Source organism: Ursus arctos, unplaced genomic scaffold, assembly GCF_023065955.2.
Source record: "Ursus arctos isolate Adak ecotype North America unplaced genomic scaffold, UrsArc2.0 scaffold_4, whole genome shotgun sequence".
Classification (NCBI taxonomy): Eukaryota; Metazoa; Chordata; class Mammalia; order Carnivora; family Ursidae; genus Ursus; species Ursus arctos.
This window is the reverse complement of record NW_026623056.1, coordinates 16262569-16277919: the sequence shown is the minus strand read 5'-3', so window position 1 is coordinate 16277919 and position 15351 is coordinate 16262569. Positions and strand designations below refer to the sequence as shown.

General features: G+C 37.3%; 1 protein-coding gene across 8 annotated transcripts in view; it reads right to left on the bottom strand.

The window, feature by feature from the left end:
* The window catches only part of YEATS2 (YEATS domain containing 2), a 105603-nt gene that overhangs the window by 53107 nt on the left and 37145 nt on the right, over window positions 1-15351 (bottom strand). For all 8 annotated transcript variants that reach the window (XM_026497688.4, XM_044383782.3, XM_044383792.3 and 5 more), the window contains exons 7-8: window positions 8019-8180; window positions 4437-4548 (exon numbers count right to left, since the gene is read on the bottom strand). In XM_026497688.4, the coding sequence (XP_026353473.1) occupies window positions 4437-4548; window positions 8019-8180 (274 nt within the window). The remainder of the gene's footprint in view (window positions 1-4436; window positions 4549-8018; window positions 8181-15351) is intronic.

The window sequence follows — 15351 nt, the reverse complement described above, 5'->3', positions numbered from 1 at the left end:
GGACAATCTAACAATGGAGGAAGTTTTATACAAAAAGGTATTTACTACAGCATTATCTACAGCCACAAACTGAAAATGTGAACATCCAGCAACAGAGGACTGCTTAAGTAAATCTTCTTTTTTTTTTAAGATTTTATTTATTTATTTGAGAGACAGAGAGAGGGAGAGCACAGAGAGAGAAGCGGACTCCCCACTGAGCAGGGAGCCCAATGTGGAGCTCAATCCCAGGACCCTGAGATCATGACCTGAGTAGAAGGCAGACACTTAACCGACTGAGCCACCCAAGCACCCCTTAAGTAAATCTTGAACCATCAATTTTAAAGTATTACACAAGCACTTAAATGTTTACAAAGACGATGTAAAAAATATTTTTAAAAGACAGGCTACGATAGTACCTGGCTGGCTCAGTCGGTAGAACATATGACTCTTGATCTTGGGGTTGTAGGTTTGAGCCCCACGTAGGGTAGACAGATTACTTTAAAAAATGAAATCTTTTTTTTTTTAGGGGTACCTGAGTGGCTTAGTCAGTTAAACGTCCGACTCTTGATTTTGGCTCAGGTCATAATCTCAGGGTTTTGAGATCAAGCCCTGGAGTCGGGCTCCACACTGGGCACGTAGCCTGCCTAAGATTCTCTCTCTCCCTCTCAAAAAAACAACAAAAAAACCTCCAATAAGTAAAAAAAAATTTTCAATCTTTTTTTTTTTTAAAAAAGAGAGTGGCTATAAAAATACACATATAGTGTGATGACATAATTATATACAGCCATTTAAAAAAAATGAAATCTTGCCATTTGCAACAATGGATGGAGCCAGAGGCTATTGTGATAACTGAATTCAGTCAGAAAAAGACAAATTCTCATATGTAGAATCTAAAAAACAAAACACACGAACAAACAAAAACCAGAAACAGATCTATAAACACACAGAACTGGTAGCTGCCAGAGAGGACAGGGTAGGGTGTTGGGCAAAATAAGTGAAGGGGATTAAGAGGTACAAACTTCCAGTCATATAATAAATAAGTCACAGGGATGAAAAGTACAGAAAACAACTTGTTATTTGACAGCATTTTTGCTTTGTTTGAAGCAATAAACCATTCTCAAAAAGAAAAAAAAAAAGGATCTGTGGAGCTTATCAATATAAACATTACACAGGGGCACCTGGATAGCTCAGCTGGTTAAGCAACGGACTCTTGATTTTGGCTCAGCTCGTGATCTCAGGGTCTTGAGATCAAGCTCAAGTCTGGCTCCTTGCTCAGCAGGGAGTCTGCTTGAAATTCTCTCTCCCTCTCCCCACCCCCACCCCCACCAGCTCATGCTCCCTCCCCTTCTCCCTCCCTCCTCTCCGTCTCTCAAAAATAAATAAATAAATCTTTTTTTTTTTAAATAAACATTACACAGTAAGATTAACAGGGAAAAACTATTAAGTTGGGTAAAAAGGAAAGATGATTTACTAATCAGTAAAGAGAAAACTCTAAGACTTGCAATAAATAGATTTCAAGTCTGGCTGAGCTCCTTAGCAGCCAACACAGACATGACAACTCAGTCATGAGATCTAGCTTCATAACAGAAAGACAATGCCAGGGGGATTCATACTAGTTCCGTGGAAGAGATCTAGTTTTAATACTTAAACCTTAGCCAACAATATGACTATTAAAAGGATGTGGGCAATTTCAGGCTATATTTCCATACTCTTCAGAGCATGGAAATAATAGTCTCTCCGTAATGTGCACTGGCTTACGTATCATTCTTGGGACCACACTTTAAGAGAGATATTGATAAAGGAGAACTGTTATCAAAATGGCAAGAGGAATTAGAAAGCACAGCATACAAGGAATTTTACAAGAATAGGTTCTGCCTGGAGATGATTTAAGGAAAGACATGAAGGCTGTCATTAAACATTTTTAGGGTTCTTATAAAACAAAACAAAGTCCTGTCCTGTGCTACTCCAGAAATCAAACTAGCACAAATAAGATCAAGGAAAAAAAAAAAAAAAGCACAGTTTCAGTTAAATTTATTAAAGAACCTTCCAGAAGTTTATTTACTAAACAGATAAATGGTTGTTTTGGGAATTACTATGCTCCATGGTGATGGCTGATCATGAATGCACGACGTAGGAATTTCATACATTCTGGGAACTTTAAATTGTACATACTTCTAACACTTCAGTATTCAATATTCAATATAATTATACAGCATCAAATACAGATTAAGTATTTCAGCATTTCAGAATACTGAGAGGTCACTATGGGCTTAAATCATCAGGAAAAGTACATAGGAACTTGAAGAATGGAAAGAATTCAAACAGGCATTTTAGGAGGGCAAGAGCATAAAAAAAAGACACAAGAGAAGAAGGCCCAAAGCACTTCTGGGACATGAGTAAGTGACCTGGCTGGAGTAGTACATTCATGCAGGGGATTAGTGCGAGATAATTTAGGGCAAGTGTGTTGAGTCAAACCGTGAAAAGCCCTGAACAGTAGGCAGGGAAGTCTGAACTTGAGTAAAGGGAATTCAGAAAGGTTTCTCAGAGAGGAACAGCATAATGGTTCTATTTCAGGAATACTAATTGGATGGTGGTGTGCAGAATGGACTGAGGGTAAAGAAGACAGATTAGAATGAAAGAAGCTCATCAGGAGACAGTGGAATAAATGGCCTAAGCAAGAGTGGGAAGGGCAAAGAGTAAGGAAGATGATGAAGAAAGAGTAATAGTCAGCAACTGAACAGATATTTAGAACAAAGAGGCAAGAATCCAAGATGGCTCTCAGAGTTAACACAGAAAGAACAGGCAAATGAATACTCCAGTACCAACAAAGATCACATAAGTACAACACAGGTGTCTAAGGCCTCAAGGCCAACCAACACATAACAAACAGTAAAATTAAGTTTTCCAGAAAAGCTAGTAAGAAAGCTTAAATACTGTCATTTTTAAAACAGTGTGCCTCGGGGTGCCTGGCGCGCTCAGCCAGCAGAGCATGTGGCTCTTGATCTCAGGATCATGAGTTCAAGCCCCACGCTGGGTGTAGAGATTGCTTAAATAAATACACTTGAAAAAATAAAAAAATAAAACATAAAAAACTGTCTCAATCTTCCACCAGGCACTCTAAGTGATATGGACAAATAATAATATGAGAACTATGTAAACAATTCCTTTTATTTTAGAAATTAGGGCTGGGCCCAGTGTGATATAAGATGGTATGTGCAGTGCTTAATATAAGATAAAAGGAAAGCGAATTATTTTAGACCTTCCTCTAATTAAGCAGGACCATATCCTGCCCCTCTGAACAAAGTGGCTGCATATTCTTTAGTTTGTTCCAGTTCTTTTCTGAGGTCATAAAGCCATCTAGTCTTAGAGGAATCTCTAAAAAAACAACTTCAACACAAAGTTGAGCAGCGCCGTCTATTACCAATGGAGGGCAAATTTCAGCCTTAAGGTTGAAAGGCTGTATTGGTAGAACAAAGGGAACAAAATGGGAATTCTACAGATGTACTGAGATTCATTTAGTTCAATTTTGGGAGCCATTCATGGGAACAATGTGGTAAACCACAAAGTAAGGGTGTTTGGGGGTAAGTTTAATATTAGAAATTTATCTTATGTAGATAAGATCTACATAAGACTATCTAGAGAGGAACTAGGAAAACATTTTAAAAATGGCCTTTCAATTATAAAAGTTAAACATGTTTATTATATAAAATTAGAAGGAAAAAAAAAAAAACAGACAACAAGGGTAGGAGTAGGAGAAATTGCCCACAATGTCATTACTTTAATTACTCCAACATTTTGGTGTATTTCTTTTGTGTTTTTCTCCACCTATTTAAAATCACAGTTGACTTCATACTATAACATACGGTTTTGTACTCTGTGCTTTTCACTTACTATGGCTGGTAGTTTTTCCCCATGTACAGAAAACACTTCATATTATGGCTACATAATAAACGACGTGGATATATCAATGAAGAATGTCTTAAAATACAAATCAAAAGAATTACAACTTTGTACAGTACTTTCAATTTCCTAAAACATGTTCACTTCTGTCTTTATCCTTACAAGATAAACATATCTATATCCTTATGAGATAAACAGACAAGGCTTATTATTTGCCTCATTTTACAGAAAAGTAAGATTTTGTTTTTAAAAGTTCAGTCACTTAGTCTCAGGTAACACAGTAACAGCGAGCTTTAATCAGAGATTCAAGTCTTCCCATAATCTGACCAGTTCATCTTTTTAAAGAATATACATTCTGCCATAATGCAACCCTTCCCCCAACCTTCAGAGAACAAAAGAGTGTCGTAGCAGTCTGCAGAACACAATCAAAAATCAAAAAGATTAATCCTGCTTCCACGGTCCCTGGCCACCTCTCTCAGAAGGCCTAACCCACGGCTTTAAGTAACCAGATAAAAAGAGGTACTTCACTTCGGGGTAGCAACATGTTGTTACAATACCTTCAGATTATGTATGATATCTATCCGCTTGTTCTGGCTGTCCTTAAAATGAACTTGAACTCTGACAGGAAACTCACCCCAGCCTCTTCTGGTCAGGTGAAAAGGAGGCTCTCTAGGGAAAAGCATATATTAACACATTAAGCCACAGTCACACTCTCATTCTACAGAGGAAACGTTTTCTCATACTGGGTAAGCGAGAAATTCACAGCTTCTGACAATCATTTACATTTTCTCTACTGAAGCTCAATCGATACGCTGAATTTTGCTGAAATGCTACAACAAAAATTCAACTCAAACCTACGTTAAACTTTCAGTTACTGAATACTTAGAGCTAAGAGACTTATAGTATATAATCCAATGTAATTATTTTCACAGGCAGGGAACTTAGGTGATTTGATGGATGTCACATATTAGAAGCCAGAATCCTTGACTGCTACTTGACAGACACAGGCTGTATGGTATATGTTCCCTACCCAGACACCCATATTTATTCCTCCACTCTGGCAAAAACAGAGTAAATCATAAATGCTCAATCTGAAAGTGACAATTTATTTGAAACTATTCGCCAACAGGACTTAAAAGAACATATGTTCACCATATGATCTTCCCCAAACAGTGACTATGATTTTAGTGGATAAAGGAAGAATGTGTGTGAATGCTAACTGGACTAGAGAATTTTCAGTCAAAACATAATTTGTGAAGGGAAGAAAAAGGAAAGTTGATGAAAAAAAGACTAGCAAATTGTTAATGATGTTTGGTATAGGAGGGTTCAAGTTACTCTACTTCTGAATATGTTTGGAATTTTCCATAATAAAAACATTTTAAATTTAACTGAGAGAACGTCATGTACTCAAAAATAATATGGTTTAAGTTAATGGGGGAGAGAGAATGCTTTAAAATGAAAATGTTCATTATGAATCAGTGGCTTGGAATTACTGAAATGAGAGAAGATGCCAAGATGGCAGGGAGGAAGGAACATTCAGCAGGATGTGTTTTTGCAAAAGAGAAGACATGAATTCATAAAGACAGAGTCCAAGAACACAACCTGAGAGGAATCTAACAACGGATCTGAATTATCAAGAACAGAGCCAGAGGCTACCAGGAAGGCTCAAGCCAGGAAAAATCCCTGAGTTACAAGAGTAGGCTGGAAAGGAGAAAAAGCAATAGCTATGTTCTAGACCAGAAAGAAAAGAAAGCAAAACCAGAGTGCCCTGGATGGGAGAAACCAGCTGAACACTGACTGAGTTAGTAAGAGAAGGAGCCATGATGCTGGTATAGGTTTAGACAGAAATTAAAAGACAGGCTTAGGGTCAAATGAGAAGGTCGACTTGAGATAGCCGTTTGAAAAGGCATGCAGTGGGGCCTAAAGGCATGCTGAACTTTAGAAGAATAATTAAAGTTCTACTGATGACACATTTGGTCATTTAAATTCCAATAAAGTAGAGAGTCTACATTCGTTCTGCAATATGCATCAATTATCTTATTTGTATGCTGGATTTCTCTTAGAATGGATATAGTAAATCAGCTGTGTTCCTCAATTTATGTACAATGGCTAAACTCTAATGAATGAACAGGAAGGACTGCTGCCAGAGAAGACAAATAGCATAAAGGCCAGGAAAAAAGAACAATGGTTTTAACAGGAAATTTCTCCCTAACCATATTTTTGGAAGCAAAAAAAAAATCTAAGGCTTGGAAAAAGAGAAAATTTTTAGAATAATCATCACCATCATCATCAAGGGAACATACCCTGCCAAACAGAATACGCTATAAAGCAAAAGAATTAAAACAGTATTAATCCTGGTACATAAATAAACATTAACAGAGTCTAGCATTTGATCCATATTTATGTGGTACTTTAGCGCGTACTGAATATAAGGAAAAGATGGATCAGCTGATAAACTGATACTGGGACAACTGTCATCCACATGAAGAGGACAAAAAATCCCATTTCCAAGTATTTCACTTTCAGACCATCTATCAGTTCCTATCTTTCCAGCTCCATTCCTAATCCAACTATTCTTTGACCCACTGGAAATGCCACTTATTATCCACACCAATTTTCACTATCTCTCACTGCTCTTTATATAATTTCCTTCTCTCCTTAGCTTAGATTCTATGGTGTATCACTACCACAATAACCTCATTATAAAAGTGAGGAAACCAGTGAACTGAGAAATTAGAGTTTTGGGTGAGTTGTCTACATCCACGTCAAAGTCCTTAAGAATGACATCAAGAGGAAACATCAGGACAATAGGTGCTAAAAACAGTTTTTGAAAGAAGGGAGTAACCAGGAAATTAGTAGATGTCTGCAACAAGGAGGGTCATACAATGCTTCAAAGGAGCTAAAGGTTTTTAGGCAGAGAAAGGGAAAAGACGGTCTAGAAGCCACAAATATGTGCAAGGAAGACACCCACCCCCGACCCAATGGCACACAGTGTGAGAGAAAAAAACAACTGCCACTTGAAAGCTGTTCTCAGAAGCAGTGTTCTCAGAAGACAGCCATGTTTTATTTAAGAGTCAGGAGTGGAGGGAGTGCTCTGAAGAGAGCTGAGGATATAGGAAATTTCACTGATAATAAACCAAAACCACTTCTACAATACATTCATACAATGAATGTGTATCTGATATGTAACATCATATAAAGATGTAAAGAATACACATAAGGGATGCGTGGGTGGCACAGGTCATGATCTCACTGGTAGTGAGACGGAGCCCTGCACTGAGCTCTATGCTCAGTGTGGAGTCTGCTTGAGATCCTCACCCTCTGCCCCTCCCCCAACTCTCACACACACATTCTCTCTCTCTCTCTCAAATAAATAAATAAAATAGGGGTGCCCAGGTGGCTCAGTTGGTTAAGCATCTGACTCTTGATTTTGGCTCCGTTATGGTCTCAGGGTCTTGGGATCAAGCTCTGCATTGGGTTCTAGGCTCAGCGGGAAATCTGCTTAGGGATTCTCTCTCCCCCTCTCCTTTTGCCCCCCCCTGCTCTCGCACACTCCTGCTCTCTCTCTAAAGTAAAATTAAATAAATCTTTAAAATAAATGAATAAATTTTTTAAAAAAAAGAATACACCTGAATAAAACAAATTTCAGAATAGTATATATAATCATTCCATCTTTGTGAAATAATAACACCACCAACAACAAACAGCAACTAAACTAGGTTCATATACGTAGGGAAATATCACTAGGGTTACTTCTGAGAGGATGAGATCATGGGGAACTTTCAACATTAAATATTTCTGTAATGTTAGAATCCTATGTTTAATTCTGCTATGTTCTGATATTCATAAAAAATAAGAACACTTTTATATTTATCTGTATCTATATATAAGTTCAGCTATTTCCAGGGGGAGAAAAATCCACTAATATAATTCTGACAGGAGAAAATACTGCCTTTTCAGGGGAGACAATAATCTGCAAGAGGGAACCACAGTTAAAACTCTATTGTGACTCAAACCCAAAGCTAGTAAGTAAATTATTAATAATATAATCATTAAAGGGAATGTTCTCAAGTTAAATCACTCTTCTTCCACTTCAGTAAATCTATACTTCTTAAAGCAAATAACTCAACCGTGCTTACCTAACTTCCACAAGGTCATTTGGCTTATAGCTGGGATGAAGAAAGAACCAAACTTTCTTGACAAAATGATTAATGCTGGGTTCTCTACGAGACCCTCGGACATATACCATCCACTTGTGGGTTGACTGGTCATTTTCTTCTCTCTTATCAGGAGGTATGTACCTAAAGGAGAAAAAAGAAAGAAACCTGAATTCTTTTTTTCTTCAAAAACCCAACAGAACAATTAACTCCTACTTAAAACAAGATTAAAAATCAATTACAAGAAAACTGGGAATTCACAAATATGTGAAGATTAAACAACTCACTACTAAACAACCAATGAGTCAAACACAAAATCAAAGAGAAATAAAAAAATATCTTAAGATGAGTGAAAATGAAAAAAAAAAAAAAAAGATAAGTGAAAATAGAAATACAACATACCAAAACTTAAGGAATACAGCAAGAGGTTTTAAGAAGGAAATTTATAGCAATAAATGCCTACATTAAGATCTTAATCTAACTTTATACCACAAGGAACTAGAAAAAGAACAAACTAAGCCCAAAATTAGTAGAAAAAAGGAAAGAACAAAGATGAGAGTGAAAATAAATGAAATAGAGACAAAAAGACAAAAGAAAAGATTGAAGAAACTAAAGAGCTGTTTTGCTGAAAAGATAAGCAAAACAGACAAATCTTTGCCTCGACTTAACAAGGAAAAAGAGAAAGGACCCAAGTAATAAAATTATAAATAAAGAGGACACATTACAACTAACACCACACAAATACAAAGGATCATAGAACTATGAACCACTATAGAGGCACCCAGCTGGCTCAGTCGGTAGAGCATGTACTCCACTTTTCAGGGTTGTAAGCTTGAGCCCCATGTTGGGTATAAAGATTACTTAAAAATAAAATCTTAGGGGCGCCTGGGTGACTCAGAAGGTTAAGCGTCTGCTTTCAGCTCAGGTCATGACCCCAGGGTCCTGGGATTGAGCCCCGCATGGGGCTCCCTGTTCAGCAGAGAGCTTGTTTCTCCCTCTCCTTCTGCTGCTCCCCCTGTTTGAGCTCTCTTGGTCTCTCTGTCAAATAAATAAATAAAACCTTTAAAAAAAGCTCTCTCAAAAAGAAATAATAAATAAAATCTTAAAAATAAATAAGTAAAATGCTTAAGAAAAAAACTATGAATAATTATATGCCAACAAAGTGAACAACCTAGAAGAAATGGATAAATTCCTAGAAACATACATGCTACCAAGACTGCATCATGAAGAAATAGAAAATGTGAACAGAACTATTACTAGTAAGGAGACTGAATCAGTAATCAAAGACCTCTCAACAAAGAAAATTCCAGGATCAGATGGCATAAAGGGTGATTTCTACTAAATATCTGAAGAATTGATACAAATCTTTCTCAAACTCATCCAAAAAAAATAGGAGGGAACACTTATAATAGATGTAAAAATCCCCAACAAAATATTAGCAAGCAGAATTCAACAGTACATTAAAAGGATCATATACAATGATCAGGCAGTAGTTACTCCAGGTATGCAAGGATGGTTCAACATCTGCAAAACAATCAGTGTGATCACAATAAAATGAAAGATAAAAATTGTATGATCATCTCAACAGATGTAGAAAAAGACACTTGACAAAATTCAACATCTATTCTTGATAGCTCTCAACAAACTGGGTATAGAGGGGGTATACCTCAAAATAATAAAGGCCATATATGACAAGCCCACAGCTAACATCTTAATGGTGAAAAACTGAAAGCTTTTCCTCTAAGATCAAGACCAAGACAAGGATACTCACTCTCTCCACTTTTATTCAACATAGTACTGGAAATTCTAGCCATAGCAATTAGGCAAGAAAAAGAAATGAACAGTATCCAAATTGCAAAGCAAGAAAATCCTAAAGATTCCACCCCAAAACAGTTAAAATTAATAAACAGGAATGTTTGGGTGGCTCAGTTGGTTAAGTGTCTGACTCAATTTCATCTCAGGTCATGATCTCAGGGTCCTGAAATCAAGCTCCATGTTGGGCTCCACATTCAGCAGGGAGTCTGCTTGTCCCTTTCCATCTCCCTCTGTCCTTTCCCCCCAACTCTCTCTCTAATAAATAAATAAAATCTTTAAAAAATAAATGAAAATAAAACTAATAAACAAATTCCGTAAAAGTGCAGGATATAAAGTCAACATAAAAAATGAACTGTGTTTCTAAAACTAACAGCTATCAGAAAGAAAATTAAGAAAATAATCCCATTTATAATTGCATCAAAAACAATGAAATACTTAGCAATAAACTTAACCAAGGAAGAGGAAGGCCTGCACACTGAAAACTATAAGATACTGATGAAAGAAACCGAAGAAGACACAAATAAATAAAAAATATTCCATGCTCATGGACTGGAAGAATTAATATTGTTAAAATGTCCATACTACCTAAAGCAATCTATAGATTCAGTGCAATCCCTTTCAAAATCCTAACAGCATTTTTCACAGAAAAAGAAAAAACAACCCTAAAATCTGTATGGAATCATAAATGACCCCCATATAACCTCTTTTTTGAGAAAAAAAAAAAAACAACATAGGAGGCATCATACTTCCTGATTTCAAACTATATTACAAAGCTACAGTAATAAAACAGTATGGTATTGGCATAAAAACAGACACAAATATCAACGGAACAGAAGAGAGCACAGAAATAAACCCATACATATATGATCAATTAATTTATGACAAAGCAGCTAAGATATACAATAGGGAAAGGACGGTCTCTTCAATAAATGGTTTGGGAAAACTGAACAGCTACGTGCAAAAGAATGAAAATAGACCTCTATCCTACACCACACACAAAAATAAACTCAAAACACATGAATGACTTAAAATTTAAGACCTGAAACCATAAAACTCCTAGAAGAAAACATAGAGGTAAGCTCCATGACACCGGTCTGGGAAATGACTTTTTGGATTTCACACCAAAAGCAAAGGCAACAAAAGCAAAAATAAACAAGTGAGTTTACATCAAACCAAAAAGTACACAGGAAAGGACACCACCAACAAAAGGAAAAGGCAACCTAAGGAATGAGAAAAAATATTTACAAATCACGTATCAGATAAAAGGTTAATATTCAAAATATATAAAGAATTCACACAAAGTTCAAGAGCCAAAACAAAAAACAAGCCAAAAAAAATCTGATTTAAAGACAGGCAGAGGAACTAAATATACATTTTTCCAAACAAAACATACAAATGGTCAACAGGTTCATGAAAAGGTGGTCAACATTACTAATAATGAGAAAAAATGCAAATCAAAACCACAATGAGGTATTACCTTACACCTGTGAGAATGGCTATCATCAAAAATATGAGATAACGAGTGGTGGCAAGAACATGGAGAAAAGGAACCCCTGGTGCACTACTGGTAGGAGCATAAATTGGTGCAACTATTACAGAAAATAAGAGGTTCCTCAAAAAATTAAAAACAGAATCACCCTACTGCTGTGTATATAGGCAAAGACAATGAAAATGGGTTATCAAAGTGCTATCTGCACTCCCATGTTCACAGCAGCATTATTATAATAGCCAAGATATGGAAACGTAAATGTCCATTAACAGATAAATGAATAAAGACGTGAATGGATAAAGATGTACGTACATACATATCTAGCTGACCCTCGCACAACATGGTTTTGAACTGTGCAGATCCACTTTTGTGTAATTTTTTTTTCTTTTTTAAAGTAAGCTCTACACCCAATGTGGGGCTTGACCCCCCAACCCTGAGACCAAGAGTCACATGTTCTACTGACTGAGCCAGCCAAGAGCCCCCCCCTTATGATTTTCTTAGTAACATTTTCTTTTCTCTAGCTTACTTCATTGTAAGAATACGTTATATATTATATATAACATACAAAATATGTGTTGATCAATTGTTAATGTTATCGGTAAGGCTTCCAGTCAACAGTAGGCTATTAGTAGTTAAGTTTTTAGGGAGTCGATGGGGCGCCTGGGTGGCACAGCGGTTAAGTGTCTGCCTTCGGCTCAGGGCGTGATCCCAGCGTTATGGGATCGAGCCCCACATCAGGCTCTTCCACTATGAGCCTGCTTCTTCCTCTCCCACTCCTCCTGCTTGTGTTCCCTCTCTCGCTGGCTGTCTCTATCTCTGTCGAATAAATAAATAAAATCTTTAAAAAAAAAAAGTTTTTAGGGAGTCAAAAGTTATACATGGCTTTTTTTTGGTAATTTTTTTTATTAGGAGAGAGAACGAGTACACAAGTGAGTGGGAGGTGGAGGTGGGGGGGGCAAAGAGAGAGGGAGAGAGAGAATCTTAAGCAGGCTCCATGCTCAGTGCAGAGCCTGACACGGGGCTCAATCTCACAACCCTGAGATCATGACCTGAGCCGAAATCAAGAGTTGGATGCTGGGGTGCCTGGGTGGCTCAGTCAGTTAAGTCTCTGACTCTTGATCTTGGTTCAGGTCATGATCTTGGGGTCCTGGGACTAAGCCCTGCATCAGGTTCCATGCTCAGTGGGGGAGTCTGCTTGAGTATTGGCTTTCTCCCTCTCCCACTGTCCCTCCCCCTCCCCTCTCTCTCAAATAAATAAATCTTAAAAAAAAAAAAAAAAGAGTTGGATGCTTAACCAACTGAGCCACCCAGGTGCCTTCATACATGGATTTTTAACTGTGCAGGAGGTTGGTGGCCCTAACCCTCACATTGCTCAAGATTGCTCAAAGGTCAACTGAGTGTGTGTGTGCGTGGTGTGTGTGTGTGTGTAATGGAATATTCTTCAGCCATAAGAAGGAAATTCTGACATTGGTGAGAATATAGATGAATGTGGAGGGCTTCATGCTAAGTGAAATAAGCCAGACAGAGAAAGACAAATACTACATGACATCACTTACACATGAAATATTAAAAAAAGTCGAACTCATAGAAACCGAGCAGAAAGACAGTTTCCAGAGGCTAGAGGTAGGGGAAATAGAGAGGTTGGTAAAGGGTATAAATCTTCAGCTTTGAGATGAATAACGTCTGAGGATCTAATGTATAACATGGTGACTACAGTAGATAACACTGTACAATTTGCTGAGACAACAGAACTTCACACACACACACACACACACACACACACACACACACACGATAAATAGGTGACAGGGCACCTGGCTGGCTCAACTGATGGGACTTGAGACTCCTGATCTCAGGACTGTGAGTTCAAGCCCCACACTGGGTGTAGGGATTACTTAAAAATAAAATCTTAAAAAAAGTGAGGTGATAAGGGATGTGTTCTTAATTAACTTGATGGCAGGAATCCCTTCAAAATGTACACATGCATCAAATCATAATATACACTTTAAATCTTTTAATTTTGTCAATTATATGTCAAGGCTGAAAAAGGTTTTTATTGAAGTATAGTTGACACAATGTTACATTAGTTTCAGATGTACAATAGTGATTCAACAATACATTATGCTATGCTCATCATATCTGTTCCCATACAACGCTATTACAATACCACTGACTAGAATATTCCCTTTCATCCCCATGACTTATTCATTCCATAACTGGAAGCTTATACCCCACTCCCCTAAAAAATTTTTTACTTAAAAAATTTAATCTCATCAAGATTTAACAGCTCTATCACCTAACTAAGCAAAGTGAGTCTTTGCAGTTAACCCTTTCCTTTTAAACTTTTTTTTTTTTAAAGATTTTATTTATTTATTGGACAGAGAGAGACACAGCGAGAGAGGGAACACCAGCAGGCGGAGTGGGAGAGGGAGAAGCAGGCTTCCCAATGAGCAGGGAGCCCGATGAGGGGCTCGATCCCAGTACCCTGGGATCATGACCTGAGCCAAAGGCAGATGCTTAACGACTGAGCCACCCAGGCGCCCCCAGGAACATTCCCTTAAAGTTTGTTTTATTTTCTGATTACCACAATGCAATTAAAAAAAAAAATCAACCTTGCTTTTCCAAGGCCATACATGAGATCGAAATAAACTGGCATATTAATGGGTTAGGGACACTCTAGCGTTTGGGCTGATTTCATTCAGGTTTCAGGGTGCTAGAACTCTGAACTCTTCTGGTTCCTACCCACTGCTGACAGGAAGGTTACAACTGGTCTCTTACCCTTTAAAAGCAAACTAAACCATTCCCTTCAGTCCTGACCATGATAAAAATAGCATCTTTAGCTCTCCCTTTATTTCATGAGGCCTCCTTATTACATTCTGCTGAAAAATATGGTCATGGCCATCTCTACATTTATCTATACCTATTGTTACCCTTAATAATGCAGTGGGCCAAGTTATATTGATTTCTAATGTTAACCCAGACTTGCATGTCTTGGTCATGAAGTATCATCGTTTCTGTATTTAATGAATTCAGTTTCCTAATGATTTTGTTCAGTATTTCTGCACCTATATTCACAATTGTGCATGTCCTACAATTTTCCTTTTCTTACAAACTGCCTGGCTTTATTTAAAAAGTTAGGCTACCCTCATAACATAAACTGAGAAGTGTTGTCTCTTTTTCTCCAGAAGATTTTGGGGGTTTTGGTTACTTTTTTTTTTTTTTTTTAAGTAATCTCTACACCCAACGTGGGACTCAAACTCACAACCCCCAGATCAAGAATCTCTACCAACTGAGCCAGCAAGGCGCCCCTCCCCAGAAGATTTTGTATACAACTGAAATTATGTGCTCACTCAGCCTTTAAAGCAAACTAAGCCTAGTAGTTTGGTTTGGTTTTGTGATGGCAATGTTTTAAAAATCAGTAATTACACTTACTTAGTAGTTCTAAGACTATTCAAGGTTTTTCCTTAAGTCCTAAGTTGTATTTTTCTAGGAACTATTTCACCTAAATTTTCAAATGTACTGGCATAAAGATGTTATTTTTTTTTATCTCTTTAATAATACAGTATCTGTAGCTACGTCTTTTTTCATTTTTAATATTTTTGTCTTTTCTCCTTCATTTCACCAGGTTTGTGTATACTTTTTTCCCCTAATTCCTTTGCTTCCCCCACTGAATTATTTTGTCTAATTGAGATGTTTCGTTCACTAATTTTAAGCTTTTCTTCTACTGTAGACATTTCCTTTTAAATATCCCTTTTGTGTTACCTTTCAAATTTTGATTTTATTATTTAGTTTTGGATATTTTAATGTGATTTTTCATTGACTTACACATTGTTTAGAAGTAGTTCGAATTTCTAGACATAAAGAAGTTTTCTAGGGGCTCCTGGGTGGCTCAGTCAGTTGAGTGCCTAACTTTGGCTTGGGTCACGATCTCAGGGTCCTGGAATCGAGCCCCACATTGTCTGCTTTTCCCCCTCCCCGACCCCCAACTTGTGCACTGTCTCTCTCAAATAA